The following is a 20453-nucleotide window of genomic DNA, read 5'->3' as shown; positions in this document are numbered from 1 at the left end:
CTTTCTATGTTTCGTACTCCCAAGTTGTAGTAATAAAATACATATTGGATTACAGAAGGCTCTAAATGCTACATGACTGAAGGCCATTTAATCCCCCAAAAAATTTTTTTATTGCATTTAGACAACAAAATTATGGCAACTTGTTAAAATAAATATTAACCAATGGATTCCATAGGCAACTCCCAGCTGTTTTAAGTATGTATGGTAGGTAAAGATCTTTCTGGAACATTGGTTTTATAATTACCAGACAACGGAAGAGTTGATGCTGAAAGTGCATTTCATTTGAACACGACTTGATTCTAATAGACTAAGTTGTACTTCTTTAGACCCACTTTCCCTTTATGAATGCATGGCTTGTGTTACCAAATCGACGAGAGAGTCTGTTTCAGGACTAAGAAGAGGTGGAAGTAGTCAGATATCAGGAGATTCAGTTTCACCACGTAGGAGAACAGTTGTTCTTCCTCTCAAGGTAAAATAACATCACTTTTTAAAATTAGAACAGAATTTAATTTACTGACACCGTTGTAATGCTAAAAGGTATAGAAAACAAACCTAACATTGAAACGGTCCTAAATCATGGAAGAAGAAAAAAAAAGCAATCTTTAAACAGAACCAAAATCCCTTTTCGTTCTATTATTTAAAGAATGCAATTAAAATGACAAAACCATAAAAATTTATCGCTATGTGTCTAAGTAGACTCTAAATGTAAAAATATGCATAGAAAAACGTCTATGTCGGGTGAAATATTACAGTGGTAAATGCCTACTCTGAAACGACTCATTCTGTTAGCCCTTTGCTTAGCCAATGGTTTCCGAGGTGCAGCAGGGCAGAGCCATGCCCATATAAGGCTTTGTGGTGCTAAATTAATCAAATCTTATTGGTAGATCATGAAGTAGGCCACCATCTACACATAAACGTTTTTTTTTTTTTTTTTGCAGCAACTCAACCAGTCGGAACACTGGGGGAGCTTGTTTGTCACAGTGTGGTCTTGAGTGAAACCGTTATCAAATCGCCCAATCCTGTTAAAATGTATCGATGCAATGCAGCATATAAGGCTTGTTAGAAAACAGGTACAGGCAGAAGTAGATGCGTACAGAACCTGAAATAAATCATCCATACTCCACAGGTTTACGTTGGTTTTGTTGATCCCAAAATCCAGTTACTAGCGTGTTAAAAATATTTTTGAGAAGAAAAAAAAAGCATTGGAAACACTTAGAGTCGTTAGAGCCGTTGCTGGTAGTTTCATTTGTCCGAAAAGATAATCAACTACCACACCACCAATCTAGCTGCCATCCCTTGGATGGGAATTCACCCCCCTGGGGACTGCATAGGCTTGGCGTAACACAGCGATGTGATTGAGAAAGACAAGAGCACGAGTGTGTTTGTGGCGGGAAGACGAGTGAGACATTCACTGTTTGGAGGGGAAAGGCGCAGCTCCAAAAGGATCCAGCTCCACGAGCTGAGACGGCTGCTGCTGATGTCCAGGGTGAACCACCAGTTCTGTGAAGGGCACCGCCCCAAAGTCATCCATGATGTTCCCAACCCCCAGCGCCCCGTGGAGGGAGCTGGTCTGAGGCCTGCCATTGGCCGAAACTATGTCTGTCTTGCCGTCCATTAGACCTTGATACTGGCCCTGGTTGAGTCGGCTGCCATCTTGAGGACCGAAAGGTTTGGCACCAAAGGGGTCCAAGATGGGGTCGATCTCACTAGGAAGGCTAGGTAGGGAAGACCCTTTGTCTTTGTCGGTCATCGGTACGCTGCCGACGCTGATGTTCTCCTTGGAGTCTGAGGTGCTGAGGAACTCGTTGGAGCTCTGGGAGTCCCTCCTGCCGACCTTCTTGTGCCGGCGGACGCGCTCGGGGGTTCGGAAGCTGGGCTTGTTGCTCTTGCGGCTGCCGGTAGGCGTACCGTGGTGGCGCTTGCCGTTGCTGCCGCCGTCGGTGCTGCCAGAGAGCTTCCTCTGCCGTGAAGACAGCTTTTGGAGGCTGCGCTGCTTTAGCCTCTGCTGCTGGGGACTGGTCAAATCGTCGAAGGCTGGATGGAAGATGTCCTCGGCGCTCCTAGAGGTGGTTGGTGGCGGGGCCGTGGGGCCGGGCTGGAAGGGGGAGAAGCCGAACGGGTCGATAATCTCAGGGGACACAGGCGGGTTCTGACCCATAGAGACGTCGCTGCTGCCGGTCTTGCCAGATTTGGAGAGGTTCCGGCTGAACGGAGCTTTTGTAAAGACATCAAACTCCTCCATGGCTTGGCTGGCCACGGTCTCCTGGCTCACCTGCCTGAAGGGAGCCGCGGAGAAGATATCTGCGCTTTCTGTGGGGGACGCCACAGGGGGAAAGAAGGGCACAGCGCAAAACACATCGGCACCAAATATGTCCTTGATTCCACCACCACTAGGGGGAGCTCTAACAGGAGCCACACCGGGCGACTCGGAAGGTGTGATCATGATCAGCGTGGCCTCGGACTCCCCGCTCGGACTTCCCTCATGGGAGACAGTAGCTGCAGCAGCCACTGCCCCTCCTTTACCTCCTGGGAGCCTCTTTGAGCGTCCTCCCTTAGCTTTCCTGGGCTCGTAGTCCGAGTCGGAGCTGTGTTTGTCGTAATCCTCCTCGTCCTCCGAGTCCATTAACAGAGGCCTCTGGCCCAGCGTCTCCATTTCCTCCACATTTTCCAGTTCGTTGAAGAATTCTCCATGCTCTTGCTCGCTGTTCAGCCCTTCGTCCTCCTCCGGCTCGTCTTCCTCCTCGCTGCTCTTAGGGGAAGGAGGGTCCGACTCGAAGTCGCTGTCTGATTCACCGCCCGGTGGTTTGCGGGTCGTCTGTGAGCCGCCGTCAGAGTAGTTTCTCCTCCTGCTTGGTTTGTGCTCCTTGGCAAGAGGTTGCTGTAGCTGTTCCTCAAGGGCTGGCTGGCCCACAGGGACAGGAGCGGTGACTGCAACAGGGGCAGCGGCTGGGATACTGAGCTCTTCAATAGGCTGATCTGTCATCACACTAGAACCTGTGGGATTGAAGCAGACAAGAGAATGTTACAAAAGACGGGAGAACTTGAAGATGTCAATTATATATAATTACCGGTAGCCTTTACACCCAAAGCTATACGTGACTATATATATACAGTGGGGAGAACAAGTATTTGATACACTGCAGGTTTTCCTACTTACAAAGCATGAAGAGGTCTGTAATTTTTATCATAGGTACACTTCAACTGTGGGAGACAGAATCTAAAACGAAAATCCAGAAAATCACATTGTATGATTTTTAAGTAATTAATTTGCATTTTATTGCATGACATAATTATTTGATACATCAGAAAAGCAGAACTTAATATTTGGTACAGAAACCTTTGTTTGCAATTACAGAGATGATACGTTTCCTGTAGTTCTTGACCAGGTTTGCACACACTGCAGCAGGGATTTTGGCCCACTCCTCCATACAGACCTTCTCCAGATCCTTCAGGTTTCGGGGCTGTCGCTGGGCAATACGGACTTTCAGCTCCCTCCAAAGATTTTCTATTGGGTTCAGGTCTGGAGACTGGCTAGGCCACTCCAGGACCTTGAGATGCTTCTTACGGAGCCACTCCTTAGTTGCCCTGGCTGTGTGTTTCGGGTCGTTGTCATGCTGGAAGACCCAGCCACGACCCATCTTCAATGCTCTTACTGAGGGAAGGAGGTTGTTGGCCAAGATCTCGCGATACATGGCCCCATCCATCCTCCCCTCAATACGGTGCAGTCGTCCTGTCCCCTTTGCAGAAAAGCATCCCCAAAGAATGATGTTTCCACCTCCATGCTTCACGGTTGGGATGGTGTTCTTGGGGTTGTACTCATCCTTCTTCTTCCTCCAAACACGGCGAGTGGAGTTTAGACCAAAAAGCTCTATTTTTGTCTCATCAGACCACATGACCTTCTCCCATTCCTCCTCTGGATCATCCAGATGGTCATTGGCAAACTTCAGACGGGCCTGGACATGCGCTGGCTTGAGCAGGGGGACCTTGCGTGCGCTGCAGGATTTTAATCCATGGTGGCATAGTGTGTTACTAATAGTTTTCTTTGAGACTGTGGTCCCAGCTCTCTTCAGGTCATTGACCAGGTCCTGCCGTGTAGTTCTGGGCTCATCCCTCACCTTCCTCATGATCATTGATGCCCCACGAGGTGAGATCTTGCATGGAGCCCCAGACCGAGGGTGGTTGACCGTCATCTTGAACTTCTTCCATTTTCTAATAATTGCGCCAACAGTTGTTGCCTTCTCACCAAGCTGCTTGCCTATTGTCCTGTAGCCCATCCCAGCCCTATGCAGGTCTACAATTCTATCCCTGATGTCCTTACATAGCTCTCTGGTCTTGGCCATTGTGGAGAGGTTGGAGTCTGTTTGAGTGTGTGGACAGGTGTCTTTTATACAGGTAACGAGTTCAAACAGGTGCAGTTAATACAGGTAATGAGTGGAGAACAGGAGGGCTTCTTAAAGAAAAACTAACAGGTCTGTGAGAGCCGGAATTCTTACTGGTTGGTAGGTGATCAAATACTTATGTCATGGAATAAAATGAAAATGAATTACTTAAAAATCATACAATGTGATTTTCTGGATTTTTATTTTAGATTCCGTCTCTCACAGTTGAAGTGTACCTGTGATAAAAATTACAGACCTCTACATGCTTTGTAAGTAGGAAAACCTGCAAAATCGGCAGTGTATCAAACACTTGTTCTCCCCACTGTATATATACACACACATTGTATTATCTACATTTTCTGTAACATTTAATTTGGTGCATGGAATTGAAGATCAATTTAGAAAATATTGCACTGTTAATACTAGTTGCAGCCAATGTCCTTTGTGTAATTGTACATCATTGCCATTCCCAGAAAATTGCACTTCATACACAGAAAAAAAGATACAAAGTACAAAATCCTAAAACCTACTTTCAAGTTTAACAGATTTTCAGATTAAAATAATATGAAATGTCAAAGAAGCCTATGTTCCTAAAAAAAACGTTGAGATACAGATGGACTACGACTTAATACAACAAGGGTTTAAGATGACAATAGAGCACACAGAGTAGATAGGGGATGGGGAGGGGCCATCTTTAAGACTTGAAACGTGATTATTGCTTTTGTTCTAAATCGAGTAACGATGCTTCTTATTACGTAGCTTTGCATGAGCTTTTGCGAGCTAGTAGGGCTCATAGGAGCAGGAGCCTATCTCTGTAGAGTGAGGCAGCTTGATGTACAAGTACACCCCCCTGGACAGGAAGCTGGACAACGCTTCTTAGCGCTTGTAAATTCTAATATCACTAGGATGTAGTATTAGTCAAATCTGGATTAACCCGACTGCTCTATTTGGGATTCTTCTGAGGTAACCTTGACGATCTCAGAATGATTTGAGAAAGCAAATCCCAACAGTTTGTTCCATTGTATTGGAGCAGACGGTACAGCAGAGGAGAATTATAGAAACTCGTATGGTGCAAAAGCTGCTCTTTCGTTCTCTTTCTCAGAGGCCTAACTTGACCCCACTAACAACAGAAGGCTTCGGCGCAGCAGGAGAACAAACAAGATGTCTTTAAGACCCCCCAAAAAAATGGTATCATATTTTTGAATTAATTTTTTAACTCCATAATTAAAATGGAGCAATTTAAGAATTCTCTTTCTATCGCATTTCAACCCTTCGCAATCTTTGAATGCCTAATTACTCTTTTCTACACAATCAAACACCTAATAGAAACCAAAGTGTCTTTATGAGAAAGAATAGTGGTAACTGAATAGCATTTGTTCACTATGAATAAGTTAGTTGCGATAGAACGCCCGAACATAGCCCCCTCCTCCCCCCTGCTGTGCAGACAGAAATGGAAATCTGTTAACATCTGAAAATCTCCAAACTGGCAGGACATGACAGATAGAGGATTAACCAAAACCATTGTTCTACAGTAATGAACAAAGGCAACGATAAAGAAGGGGGGAGGGCGGGTAGAAACAGAGAAAAACTAATTTTCAGAGAGCTTAAAACTTGAATGATTTATAAATGTATTTAATAAATGATTAACTGTTAAATATCCTAATGATAACTTCACTGTATGTAACTCTTTTTTTTTTTAAAGGTAACTTTAATCTAAAGTATTACAAAAACAACTCTTCTTGCAGGCTTTGTTCATGAGTGTTTGTGAGTGAGGAAACCTTCTGAATCTGTTGGGACAAACCTGTCTATATGACAACCTAGTGACCACATTTCCTAATCTAACCTCCCACCTCAGTGGAACATCTTTTAATCAAAAACATTGCAACCTGGAGAGAAATACATCTATTTTCTGATGTTCTTTTTAGTAAAAAAAAAAAAAGAGACCGGCGGATGACACGGCCAAACACAGACCTTGTTAGACGTGGCATTAACAACAATGTACATGAATGATGTAAGCTTGTCAGGGACAGCAAAGGGTCAAGCTCTACTGTATATGTGACTAGGGCTGGGTCTAATTCAAAACATTAGAAAGACGTGTTCTATAATGCTTGCATGTGTTATCCTCTAGGATTTGTATTTTAACTTTAATTTATTTTACCCCCCCCCCCCCAAAAAAATGAATCAAATGAAATGAGTCTGGCAGTGGGCTGAGGATGGGGGAACTCAGGACCATTCTGGTACCGTCAGGACATGGCCGCCCACTGGATTACCCAGAATTCTCTTCTGGCTGGCATGGGATGGCATCTGCTCCATCCTCTGCTCACGATCTTACACCACCACCACGCACGAGGATGGCATCTGCTCCTTCCTCTAATGTAATGTCTTGTAATGTCCTGTAATGTCCTGTAATGAGTAATGTCTTGTAATGTCCTGTAATGTAATGTCCTGTAATGAGTAATGTCCTGTAATGAGTAATGTCCTGTATGTGTAATGTCCTGTAATGTGTAATGTCCTGTAATGTGTAATGTCCTGTAATGTGTAATGTCCTGTAATGTGTAATGTCCTGTATGTGTAATGTCCTGTAATGAGTAATGTCCTGTAATGTGTAATGTCCTGTAATGTGTAATGTCCTGTAATGTAATGTCCTGTAATGAGTAATGTCCTGTAATGAGTAATGTCCTGTATGTGTAATGTCCTGTAATGTGTAATGTCCTGTAATGAGTAATGTCCTGTAATGAGTAATGTCCTGTATGTGTAATGTCCTGTAATGTGTAATGTCCTGTAATGTGTAATGTCCTGTAATGTGTAATGTCCTGTAATGTGTAATGTCCTGTAATGAGTAATGTCCTGTAATGTGTAGTGTCCTGTATGTGTAATGTCCTGTAATGTGTAATGTCCTGTAATGTGTAATGTCCTGTAATGTAATGTCCTGTAATGTAATGTCCTGTAATGAGTAATGTCCTGTAATGAGTAATGTCCTGTATGTGTAATGTCCTGTAATGTAATGTCCTGTAATGAGTAATGTCCTGTATGTGTAATGTCCTGTAATGTAATGTCCTGTAATGTGTAATGTCCTGTAATGTGTAATGTCCTGTAATGTGTAATGTAATGTCCTGTAATGTGTAATGTAATGTCCTGTAATGTGTAATGTAATGTCCTGTAATGAGTAATGTCCTGTATGTGTAATGTAATGTAATGAGTAATGTCCTGTAATGAGTAATGTCCTGTATGTGTAATGTAATGAGTAATGTCCTGTATGTGTAATGTCCTGTAATGAGTAATGTCCTGTAATGTCCTGTCCTGTATGTGTAATGTCCTGTAATGAGTAATGTCCTGTAATGTCCTGTAATGTAATGTCCTGTAATGAGTAATGTCCTGTATGTGTAATGTCCTGTAATGTAATGTCCTGTAATGAGTAATGTCCTGTATGTGTAATGTCCTGTAATGTAATGTCCTGTAATGTAATGTCCTGTAATGTGTAATGTCCTGTAATGAGTAATGTCCTGTAATGTGTAATGTCCTGTAATGTCCTGTAATGTGTAATGTAATGTCCTGTATGTGTAATGTCCTGTAATGAGTAATGTAATGTCCTGTACGTGTAATGTCCTGTAATGTGTAATGTCCTGTAATGAGTAATGTCCTGTAATGTGTAATGTCCTGTAATGTGTAATGTAATGTCCTGTATGTGTAATGTCCTGTAATGAGTAATGTCCTGTAATGTGTAATGTCCTGTAATGTGTAATGTCCTGTAATGTGTAATGTCCTGTAATGTGTAATGTAATGTCCTGTATGTGTAATGTCCTGTAATGAGTAATGTCCTGTAATGAGTAATGTCCTGTAATGTGTAATGTCCTGTAATGTCCTGTATGTGTAATGTCCTGTAATGTGTAATGTCCTGTAATGTGTAATGTCCTGTATGTGTAATGTCCTGTATGTGTAATGTCCTGTATGAGTAATGTCCTGTATGAGTAATGTCCTGTATGTGTAATGTCCTGTAATGTGTAATGTCCTGTAATGTGTAATGTAATGTCATGTAATGTGTAATGTAATGTCCTGTAATGTGTAATGTAATGTCCTGTATGTGTAATGTAATGTCCTGTATGTGTAATGTCCTGTAATGAGTAATGTCCTGTATGTGTAATGTCCTGTAATGTGTAATGTAATGTCCTGTATGTGTAATGTCCTGTAATGAGTAATGTCCTGTATGAGTAATGTCCTGTATGTGTAATGTCCTGTAATGTGTAATGTCCTGTAATGTGTAAAGTAATGTCCTGTATGTGTAATGTAATGTCCTGTATGTGTAATGTCCTGTAATGAGTAATGTCCTGTATGTGTAATGTCCTGTAATGTGTAATGTAATGTCCTGTATGTGTAATGTCCTGTAATGTGTAATGTAATGTCCTGTATGTGTAATGTCCTGTAATGAGTAATGTCCTGTAATGTGTAATGTCCTGTATGTGTAATGTCCTGTATGAGTAATGTCCTGTAATGAGTAATGTCCTGTATGTGTAATGTCCTGTAATGAGTAATGTCCTGTATGTGTAATGTCCTGTAATGTGTAATGTCCTGTAATGTGTAATGTCCTGTAATGTGTAATGTCCTGTAATGTGTAATGTAATGTCCTGTAATGTGTAATGTAATGTCCTGTAATGTGTAATGTAATGTCCTGTAATGAGTAATGTCCTGTATGTGTAATGTAATGTAATGAGTAATGTCCTGTAATGAGTAATGTCCTGTATGTGTAATGTAATGAGTAATGTCCTGTAATGAGTAATGTCCTGTATGTGTAATGTAATGAGTAATGTCCTGTATGTGTAATGTCCTGTAATGAGTAATGTCCTGTAATGTCCTGTAATGTAATGTGTAATGTCCTGTAATGTCATGTCCTGTAATGAGTAATGTCCTGTAATGAGTAATGTCCTGTAATGAGTAATGTCCTGTAATGTGTAATGTCCTGTAATGTGTAATGTCCTGTAATGTGTAATGTCCTGTAATGTGTAATGTCCTGTATGTGTAATGTCATGTCCTGTATGTGTAATGTAACATCCTGCAATGTGTAATGTCCTGTCCTGTATGTGTAATGTGTAATGTCCTGTATGTGTAATGTCCTGTAATGTGTAATGTCCTGTAATGTGTAATGTCCTGTAATGTGTAATGTCATGTCCTGTATGTGTAATGTCATGTCCTGTATGTGTAATGTCCTGTAATGAGTAATGTCCTGTAATGAGTAATGTCCTGTAATGTGTAATGTCCTGTAATGTGTAATGTCCTGTAATGTGTAATGTCCTGTATGTGTAATGTCATGTCCTGTATGTGTAATGTAACGTCCTGCAATGTGTAATGTCCTGTCCTGTATGTGTAATGTGTAATGTCCTGTATGTGTAATGTCCTGTAATGTGTAATGTCCTGTAATGTGTCATGTCCTGTATGTGTAATGTAACGTCCTGTAATGTGTAATGTCCTGTAATGTGTAATGTCCTGTAATGTGTAATGTCCTGTAATGTGTAATGTCCTGTAATGAGTAATGTCCTGTAATGAGTAATGTCCTGTTTGTGTAATGTCCTGTATGTGTAATGTAACGTCCTGTAATGTGTAATGTCCTGTAATGTGTAATGTCCTGTAATGTGTAATGTCCTGTAATGTGTAATGTCCTGTAATGTCCTGTAATGTGTAATGTCCTGTCCTGTAATGTGTAATGTCCTGTAATGTGTAATGTCCTGTAATGTGTAATGTCCTGTAATGTGTAATGTCCTGTAATGTGTAATGTCCTGTCCTGTATGTGTAATGTCCTGTAATGTGTAATGTAATGTCCTGTAATGTGTAATGTGTAATGTCCTGTAATGTGTAATGTCCTGTAATGTGTAATGTCCTGTAATGTGTAATGTCCTGTATGTGTAATGTCATGTCCTGTATGTGTAATGTCCTGTAATGAGTAATGTCCTGTAATGAGTAATGTCCTGTAATGAGTAATGTCCTGTAATGTGTAATGTCCTGTAATGTGTAATGTCCTGTAATGTGTAATGTCCTGTATGTGTAATGTCATGTCCTGTATGTGTAATATAACGTCCTGCAATGTGTAATGTCCTGTCCTGTATGTGTAATGTGTAATGTCCTGTATGTGTAATGTCCTGTAATGTGTAATGTCCTGTAATGTGTAATGTAATGTCCTGTATGTGTAATGTCCTGTAATGTGTAATGTCCTGTAATGTGTAATGTCCTGTAATGTGTAATGTCATGTCCTGTATGTGTAATGTCATGTCCTGTAATGAGTAATGTCCTGTAATGAATAATGTCCTGTAATGAGTAATGTCCTGTAATGTGTAATGTCCTGTAATGAGTAATGTCCTGTAATGAGTAATGTCCTGTAATGTGTAATGTCCTGTATGTGTAATGTCATGTCCTGTATGTGTAATGTAACATCCTGCAATGTGTAATGTCCTGTCCTGTATGTGTAATGTGTAATGTCCTGTATGTGTAATGTCCTGTAATGTGTAATGTCCTGTAATGTGTAATGTCCTGTAATGTGTAATGTCATGTCCTGTATGTGTAATGTCATGTCCTGTATGTGTAATGTCATGTCCTGTATGTGTAATGTCCTGTAATGAGTAATGTCCTGTAATGAGTAATGTCCTGTAATGTGTAATGTCCTGTAATGTGTAATGTCCTGTAATGTGTAATGTCCTGTAATGTGTAATGTCCTGTATGTGTAATGTAACGTCCTGTAATGTGTAATGTCCTGTCCTGAAGTGTAATGTCCTGTCCTGAAGTGTAATGTCCTGTATGTGTAATGTCCTGTAATGTGTAATGTCCTGTAATGTGTCATGTCCTGTATGTGTAATGTAACGTCCTGTAATGTGTAATGTCCTGTAATGTGTAATGTCCTGTAATGTCCTGTAATGAGTAATGTCCTGTTTGTGTAATGTCCTGTATGTGTAATGTAACGTCCTGTAATGTGTAATGTCCTGTAATGTGTAATGTCCTGTAATGAGTAATGTCCTGTAATGTGTAATGTCCTGTAATGTGTAATGTCCTGTAATGTGTAATGTAATGTCCTGTAATGTCCTGTCCTGTAATGTGTAATGTCCTGTAATGTGTAATGTCCTGTAATGTGTAATGTCCTGTCCTGTATGTGTAATGTCCTGTCCTGTATGTGTAATGTCCTGTAATGTGTAATGTAATGTCCTGTAATGTGTAATGTCCTGTAATGTGTAATGTCCTGTAATGTGTAATGTCCTGTATGTGTAATGTCATGTCCTGTATGTGTAATGTCCTGTAATGAGTAATGTCCTGTAATGAGTAATGTCCTGTAATGAGTAATGTCCTGTAATGTGTAATGTCCTGTAATGTGTAATGTCCTGTAATGTGTAATGTCCTGTAATGTGTAATGTCCTGTAATGTGTAATGTCCTGTAATGTGTAATGTCCTGCAATGTGTAATGTCCTGTCCTGCAATGTGTAATGTCCTGTCCTGTATGTGTAATGTCCTGTATGTGTAATGTCCTGTAATGTGTAATGTCCTGTAATGTGTAATGTCCTGTAATGTGTAATGTAATGTCCTGTATGTGTAATGTCCTGTAATGTGTAATGTCCTGTAATGAGTAATGTCCTGTAATGTGTAATGTCCTGTAATGAGTAATGTCCTGTAATGTGTAATGTCCTGTATGTGTAATGTCATGTCCTGTAATGTGTAATGTAATGTCCTGTATGTGTAATGTCCTGTAATGAGTAATGTAATGTCCTGTATGTGTAATGTCCTGTAATGTGTAATGTCCTGTAATGAGTAATGTCCTGTAATGTGTAATGTCCTGTATGTGTAATGTAACGTCCTGTAATGTGTAATGTCCTGTCCTGTATGTGTAATGTCCTGTCCTGTATGTGTAATGTCCTGTAATGAGTAATGTCCTGTAATGAGTAATGTCCTGTAATGTGTAATGTCCTGTAATGTGTAATGTCCTGTATGTGTAATGTCCTGTAATGTGTAATGTCCTGTAATGTAATGTCCTGTAATGTAATGTCCTGTAATGTGTAATGTCCTGTAATGAGTAATGTCCTGTAATGAGTAATGTCCTGTAATGAGTAATGTTCTGTAATGAGTAATGTCCTGTATGTGTAATGTCCTGTAATGTAATGTCCTGTAATGAGTAATGTCCTGTATGTGTAATGTCCTGTAATGTAATGTGTAATGTCCTGTAATGTAATGTGTAATGTCCTGTAATGTGTAATGTCCTGTAATGTGTAATGTAATGTCCTGTAATGTGTAATGTAATGTCCTGTAATGAGTAATGTAATGTAATGAGTAATGTCCTGTAATGAGTAATGTCCTGTATGTGTAATGTCCTGTAATGAGTAATGTCCTGTAATGTCCTGTAATGTAATGTCCTGTATGTGTAATGTCCTGTAATGAGTAATGTCCTGTAATGTCCTGTAATGTAATGTCCTGTAATGAGTAATGTCCTGTATGTGTAATGTCCTGTAATGTAATGTCCTGTAATGAGTAATGTCCTGTATGTGTAATGTCCTGTAATGTAATGTCCTGTAATGTAATGTCCTGTAATGTGTAATGTCCTGTAATGAGTAATGTCCTGTAATGTGTAATGTCATGTAATGTGTAATGTCCTGTAATGTGTAATGTAATGTCCTGTATGTGTAATGTCCTGTAATGTGTAATGTAATGTCCTGTAATGTGTAATGTCCTGTCCTGTAATGTGTAATGTCCTGTAATGTGTAATGTCCTGTCCTGTATGTGTAATGTCCTGTAATGTGTAATGTAATGTCCTGTAATGTGTAATGTCCTGTAATGTGTAATGTCCTGTATGTGTAATGTCATGTCCTGTATGTGTAATGTCCTGTAATGAGTAATGTCCTGTAATGAGTAATGTCCTGTAATGAGTAATGTCCTGTAATGTGTAATGTCCTGTAATGTGTAATGTCCTGTAATGTGTAATGTCCTGTATGTGTAATGTCCTGTATGTGTAATGTCATGTCCTGTATGTGTAATGTAACGTCCTGCAATGTGTAATGTCCTGTATGTGTAATGTCCTGTAATGTGTAATGTCCTGTAATGTGTAATGTCCTGTAATGTGTAATGTCCTGTAATGTGTAATGTCCTGTAATGTGTAATGTAATGTCCTGTATGTGTAATGTCCTGTAATGTGTAATGTCCTGTAATGTGTAATGTCATGTCCTGTATGTGTAATGTCATGTCCTGTAATGAGTAATGTCCTGTAATGAGTAATGTCCTGTAATGAGTAATGTCCTGTAATGTGTAATGTCCTGTAATGTGTAATGTCCTGTAATGTGTAATGTCCTGTATGTGTAATGTCATGTCCTGTATGTGTAATGTAACATCCTGCAATGTGTAATGTCCTGTCCTGTATGTGTAATGTGTAATGTCCTGTATGTGTAATGTCCTGTATGTGTAATGTCCTGTAATGAGTAATGTCCTGTAATGAGTAATGTCCTGTAATGAGTAATGTCCTGTAATGTGTAATGTCCTGTAATGTGTAATGTCCTGTAATGTGTAATGTCCTGTAATGTGTAATGTCCTGTAATGTGTAATGTCCTGTATGTGTAATGTCATGTCCTGTATGTGTAATGTAACGTCCTGCAATGTGTAATGTCCTGTCCTGTATGTGTAATGTGTAATGTCCTGTATGTGTAATGTCCTGTAATGTGTAATGTCCTGTAATGTGTCATGTCCTGTATGTGTAATGTAACGTCCTGTAATGTGTAATGTCCTGTAATGTGTAATGTCCTGTAATGTGTAATGTCCTGTAATGAGTAATGTCCTGTTTGTGTAATGTCCTGTATGTGTAATGTAACGTCCTGCAATGTGTAATGTCCTGTCCTGTATGTGTAATGTGTAATGTCCTGTATGTGTAATGTCCTGTAATGTGTAATGTCCTGTAATGTGTAATGTCCTGTAATGTGTAATGTCCTATAATGAGTAATGTCCTGTAATGTGTAATGTCCTGTAATGTGTAATGTCCTGTAATGTGTAATGTCCTGTCCTGTAATGTGTAATGTCCTGTAATGTGTAATGTCCTGTCCTGTATGTGTAATGTCCTGTAATGTGTAATGTCCTGTAATGTGTAATGTCATGTCCTGTATGTGTAATGTCATGTCCTGTATGTGTAATGTCCTGTAATGAGTAATGTCCTGTAATGAGTAATGTCCTGTAATGAGTAATGTCCTGTAATGAGTAATGTCCTGTAATGTGTAATGTCCTGTAATGTGTAATGTGTAATGTCCTGTAATGTGTAATGTCCTGCAATGTGTAATGTCCTGTCCTGTATGTGTAATGTGTGATGTCCTGTATGTGTAATGTCCTGTAATGTGTAATGTCCTGTAATGTGTAATGTCCTGTAATGTGTAATGTCCTGTAATGTGTAATGTAATGTCCTGTATGTGTAATGTCCTGTAATGTGTAATGTCCTGTAATGTGTAATGTCCTGTAATGAGTAATGTCCTGTAATGTGTAATGTCCTGTAATGAGTAATGTCCTGTAATGTGTAATGTCCTGTATGTGTAATGTCATGTCCTGTAATGTGTAATGTAATGTCCTGTATGTGTAATGTCCTGTAATGAGTAATGTAATGTCCTGTATGTGTAATGTCCTGTAATGTGTAATGTCCTGTAATGAGTAATGTCCTGTAATGTGTAATGTCCTGTATGTGTAATGTAACGTCCTGTAATGTGTAATGTCCTGTCCTGTATGTGTAATGTCCTGTCCTGTAATGTGTAATGTCCTGTAATGTGTAATGTCCTGTAATGTGTAATGTCCTGTATGTGTAATGTCCTGTATGTGTAATGTCCTGTATGTGTAACGTCCTGTATGTGTAATGTAACGTCCTGTATGTGTAATGTAACGTCCTGTAATGTGTAATGTCCTGTCCTGTATGTGTAATGTCCTGTAATGTGTAATGTCCTGTAATGTGTAATGTAATGTCCTGTATGTGTAATGTCCTGTAATGTGTAATGTCCTGTATGTGTAATGTCCTGTAATGTGTAATGTCCTGTAATGTTGTCCTGTATGTGTAATGTCCTGTAATGTGTAATGTCCTGTATGTGTAATGTCCTGTAATGTGTAATGTCCTGTATGTGTAATGTCCTGTATGTGTAATGTCCTGTAATGTGTAATGTCCTGTAATGTGTAATGTCCTGTATGTGTAATGTCCTGTAATGTGTAATGTCCTGTATGTGTAATGTCCTGTAATGTGTAATGTCCTGTAATGTGTAATGTCCTGTAATGTGTAATGTCCTGTAATGTGTAATGTCCTGTAATGTGTAATGTCCTGTAATGTGTATTGTAATGTCCTGTAATGTGTAATGTAATGTCCTGTAATGTGTATTGTAATGTCCTGTAATGTGTAATGTAATGTCCTGTAATGTGTAATGTAATGTCCTGTAATGTGTAATGTAATGTCCTGTAATGTGTATTGTAATGTCCTGTAATGTGTATTGTAATGTCCTGTAATGTGTAATGTAATGTCCTGTAATGTGTAATGTAATGTCCTGTAATGTGTATTGTAATGTCCTGTAATGTGTAATGTAATGTCCTGTAATGTGTAATGTAATGTCCTGTAATGTGTAATGTAATGTCCTGTAATGTGTAATGTAATGTCCTGTAATGTGTAATGTAATGTCCTGTACGTGTATTTTTGTGTATAACTGCTGATTGCTGCTAACTTGAACAAACCTCTCTTGCAAAAAAATATTTTAATTCAAATGAGTCTCACCACCACCACTACGATGTACTCAACCAGCGACCAGATTCTTCCTAGGATCTCCCAGAGGACCCTGCTGTGCTTTCCTGCTGTGCTACGTAATGAAAACACTTATGTCACCGTATATTATCTCAGAATGAGGTTAAGGACTTAAGCAGTTTTCACTTAATAATACATGGGGTTAAAATGTCTTGTTACTGGGGTTTATATAAAGCATCTCAGATTTCTGATCTGGGATCAGTTTAGCCTTTTAGATCAGAATGAAGAGACTGCTAGGACACAGGTAAGCACTTTAACCTTGATCAACACTCCTTCTCAGGGGGTTGAGATGGCACGCACCCTAACAATGCCCGTCTGTCACTGTCTGGTTAGGTCAACCTAACATAAATGGGATTAGTCCCATCAACCTACTACAATAAACAACAGCCTAATCAACCACATCATATTATTATGCATCCTTGGCAGGGCTACATATGTTTACTGTCTTCTAACAGAGAAGCCACTGTGACAGGGTATAATACTGGCTGGGCTACATACACTCAGTGGCCATCAAGAACCGGGTCGGACCCCCCCTATGCCTCCAGAACAGCTTGAATTATTCGGGGCGTGGAGACATTGCTCAATTGGTATCAAGGGACCTAACTTGTACCAAGAAAACATTCCCCATATCATTAAACCACGGCCACCAGTCTGTTCCATTAATACTAAACAGGATGTGAGCAGTTGACTCGGAGACACTGGACTTGAAGACAATACCGCGTTCACAGTTGCCGAGGTCACTCGTTTCACCCATTCTAACGTTCCATCGAACAGTAACTGAATGCCTCGATGCCCGTCTGCCTGCTTTATACAGCAAGCCACGTCCACGTGACTCACTGTTTGTAGAAGCTAATCATTTCGTGAACAGGGTGGTGTACCTAATAAACTGGCCAGTGTTTGCTCTCTCTCAGTTTCCACCTTCGAACAAAGACGTGACGGGGGATAATACTTAGGCCTAATCGTTTTGTCGTCTATCAGATTTTATATATACACACACGTTCAAAAGTTTGAGGTCACTTAGAAATGTACTTGTTTTTGAAAGAAAAGCAATTTTTTTTTGTCCATTAAAATAACATTCAATTGATCAGAAATACAGTGTAAATATTGTTAATGTTGTAAATGACTTGTGGGTTCGATTACAGACTCAAAATGGCTAGAAACAAAGAAATTTCTTCTGAAACTCGTCAGTCTATTCTTGTTCTGAGAAATTAAGGCTATTTCAAGCGCGAAATTGCCAAGAAACATAAGATCTCATGTAACGCTGTGTACTACTCCCTTCACAGATCAGAGCAAACTGGCTCTAACCAGAATAGAAAGAGTGGGAGGCCCCGGTGCACAACTGAGCAAGAGGACAAGTACATTAGAGTGTCTAGTTTGAGAAACAGATGCCTCACAAGTCCTCAACTGGCAGCTTCATTAAATAGAACCAGCAAAACAGCAGTCTCAACGTCAACAGTGAAGAGGCGACTCCGGGATGCTGGCCTTCTAGGCAGAGTTCCTCTGTCCAGTGTCTGTGTTCTTTTGCCCATCTTAATCTTTTATTTTTATTGGCCAGTCTGAGATATGGCTTTTTCTTTGAAACTCTGCCTGGAAGGCTAGCATCCTATCACCAAATGCAACATGCAACAATTTCAAAGATTTTACTGAGTTACAGTTCATATGAGGAAATCAGTCAATTTAATAAAATGCATTCGGCCCTAATCTATGGATTTCACATGACTGGAATACAGATATGTATCTGTTGGTCACAGATACCTTTTTAAAAAAAGGTAGGGGTGTGGATCAGAAAACCAGTCAGTATCTGGTGTGACCACCATTTGCCTCATGCAGCGGGACACATCTCCTTCACATAGAGTTGATCAGGATGTTGATTGTGGCCTGTGGAATGTTGTCCCACCTCTCTTCAATGGCTGTGCGAAATTGCTGGATATTGGCGTGAGCTGGAACACGCTGTCGATCCAGAGCATCCCAAACATGCTCAATGGGTGACCTGTCTGGTGAGTATGCAGGCCATGGAAGAATTGGGACATTTTCAGCTTCCAGGAATTGTGTACAGATCCTTGTGACATGGGGCTGTGCATTATCATGCTGAAACATGAGGTGATGGCGGCGGATGAATGACACGACAATGGGGCCTCAGGATCTCGTCATGGTATCTCTGTGCATTCAAATTGCCATGGATGAAATGCAATTGTGTTCATTGTCTGTAGCTTATACCTGCTCATACCATAACCCCACCACCATGGGGCACTCTGTTCACAACGTTGACATCATCAAACCACTTGCCCACACGAAGCCATATACATGGTCTGCGGTTGTGCAGCCGGTTGGACGTACTGCCAAAGTCTTTAATTATTGCCAAATTCTCTCATTCAATTATTTGGCAACAGCTCTGGTGGACATTCTTGCAGTCAGCGTGCCAATTGCACACTCCCTCAAAACGTGAGACATCTGTGGCTTTGTGTTGTGTGACAAAACGGCACATTTTAGAGCGGCCTTTAAATTGTCCCCAGCAAAAGGCGCACCTGTGTAATGATCATGCTATGCCACACCTGTCAGGTGGATGGATAATATTGGCAAAGGAGAAATGCTCAGTAACAGAGATGTAAACAAGTGTGTGCACAAAATGAGCGAAATTAGCTTTTTTTTTGTGCATATGGAAAATGTCTGGCATCTTTTATTTCAGCTCAGGAAACATGGGACCAACACACGTTGCGACTGACTTTTGCCCAAACGAACGAGAGAACCCCCCCCCCATTCCCTACAGTATTACAAATCAGACATCACAGTCCTTTACATTCTCAATCATTGCTATAATACATCTCACTCACCTAACGATATCTATGACGTAATTAAATTGAATATTTTATTTTTTATTAACCTGTATTTTAGCAGGGAAATGCCATCGAGACCAAAGCCTCTTTTTCAAGGGAGCCCTACATGTACACAAAGCATACAAAACGTACAACATTTACATTTAATACTATTGTCATAGGATTTAGAGGCCGAAGACCGGCCACTGGCATTAAACAACTGAAAAAATGAATTTATTGCATTTTATCAATGGCAATTTGAATGCACAGACATACCGCGACGAGAAGCTGAAAATGTCCCAATTCTTCCACGGCCTGCATACTCAGACAGCCATTGAGGAGGTTTGGGTCGACGTGTACGACAGTGTGTTCTCCAGTTCCCGCCAATATCCAGCAAATTCGCGCAGCAATTGAAGAGGAGTGGGACAACATTCCACAGCCATTGAAGAGGAGTGGGACAACATTCCACAGCCATTGAAGAGGAGTAGGACAACATTCCACAGCCATTGAAGAGGAGTGGGACAACATTCCACAGCCATTGGAGAGGAGTGGGACAACATTCCACAGCCATTGAAGTGGCGTGGGACAACATTCCACAGCCATTGAAGAGGAGTGGGACAACATTCCACAGCCATTGAAGAGGAGTGGGACAACATTCCACAGCCATTGAAGAGGAGTGGGACAACATTCCACAGCCATTGAAGAGGAGTGGGACAACATTCCACAGCCATTGAAGCGTGGGACAACATTCCACAGCCATTGAAGAGGAGTGGGACAACATTCCACAGCCCACAACCATCAACCTGATCAACTCTACGCGAAGGAGATTGTGTTGCGCTGCATGACGCAAATGAGTCACACCAGATACGAACTGGTTTTCTAATACCTTAAAAAAAAGGTATCTGTGACCAATCAATCCATAGATAAGGGTTTAATAAAATGTATTTTCATTGACTGATTTCCTTATATGAACTGTTAAATCAGGAAAATCTTTTAAATTGTTACACGTTGCGTTTATATTTTTGTTCAGTGTATAAAATGTATTTTGCACAACTAACTAAAAGCCCTTTATACATTGTAATTAGCCTAAATGACACGTGAGGGGAGAAAAGACAGTCTTATTTCAAGCATTTCCCATCCACGTTTCCTTGATGAACTTTGATCTTTTTCCAAAAGAAGGTGAGAGAGGAGGTGAGCACATCTAATTGAGAAAAAGCCTGGGAGGTAGAGAGGACAGGAAGGAGGTAGAGAGGACAGGAAGGAGGTAGAGAGGACAGGAAGGAGGTAGAGAGGACAGGAAGGAGGTAGAGAGGACAGGAAGGAAAGTAGGTAGAGAGGTCTATTAGAATGTAATTATGTGGGAAGGTGTACTGGAATTAGTTTCAAAAAAGGTCACATTTAAAAAGCATATTATATCAAATCTAATTAGCCAACACAAAATCCTCAAATCTAGTAGGGACTGAGGTGAATTTTGGTGAATAGGCCAAATCATAGAAA

At 40.3% G+C, this 20453-nt stretch overlaps 1 protein-coding gene across 3 annotated transcripts in view; it reads right to left on the bottom strand.

Moving 5' to 3' along the window:
- Positions 1 to 92: 92 nt before the first annotated feature.
- Positions 93 to 20453, bottom strand: part of LOC139544921 (BMP-2-inducible protein kinase-like) — a 96396-nt gene continuing 76035 nt past the window's right edge. For all 3 annotated transcript variants that reach the window (XM_071352122.1, XM_071352123.1, XM_071352124.1), the window contains one exon: positions 93 to 2994. In XM_071352122.1, coding sequence (XP_071208223.1) covers positions 1409 to 2994 — 1586 coding nt within the window. In that variant the 3' untranslated portion in view covers positions 93 to 1408. The remainder of the gene's footprint in view (positions 2995 to 20453) is intronic.

This window comes from Salvelinus alpinus, chromosome 19, assembly GCF_045679555.1.
Source record: "Salvelinus alpinus chromosome 19, SLU_Salpinus.1, whole genome shotgun sequence".
NCBI lineage: Eukaryota > Metazoa > Chordata > Actinopteri > Salmoniformes > Salmonidae > Salvelinus > Salvelinus alpinus.
Note: the sequence above shows the minus strand (reverse complement) of the source record. Positions and strands in the feature narration are given on the sequence as shown.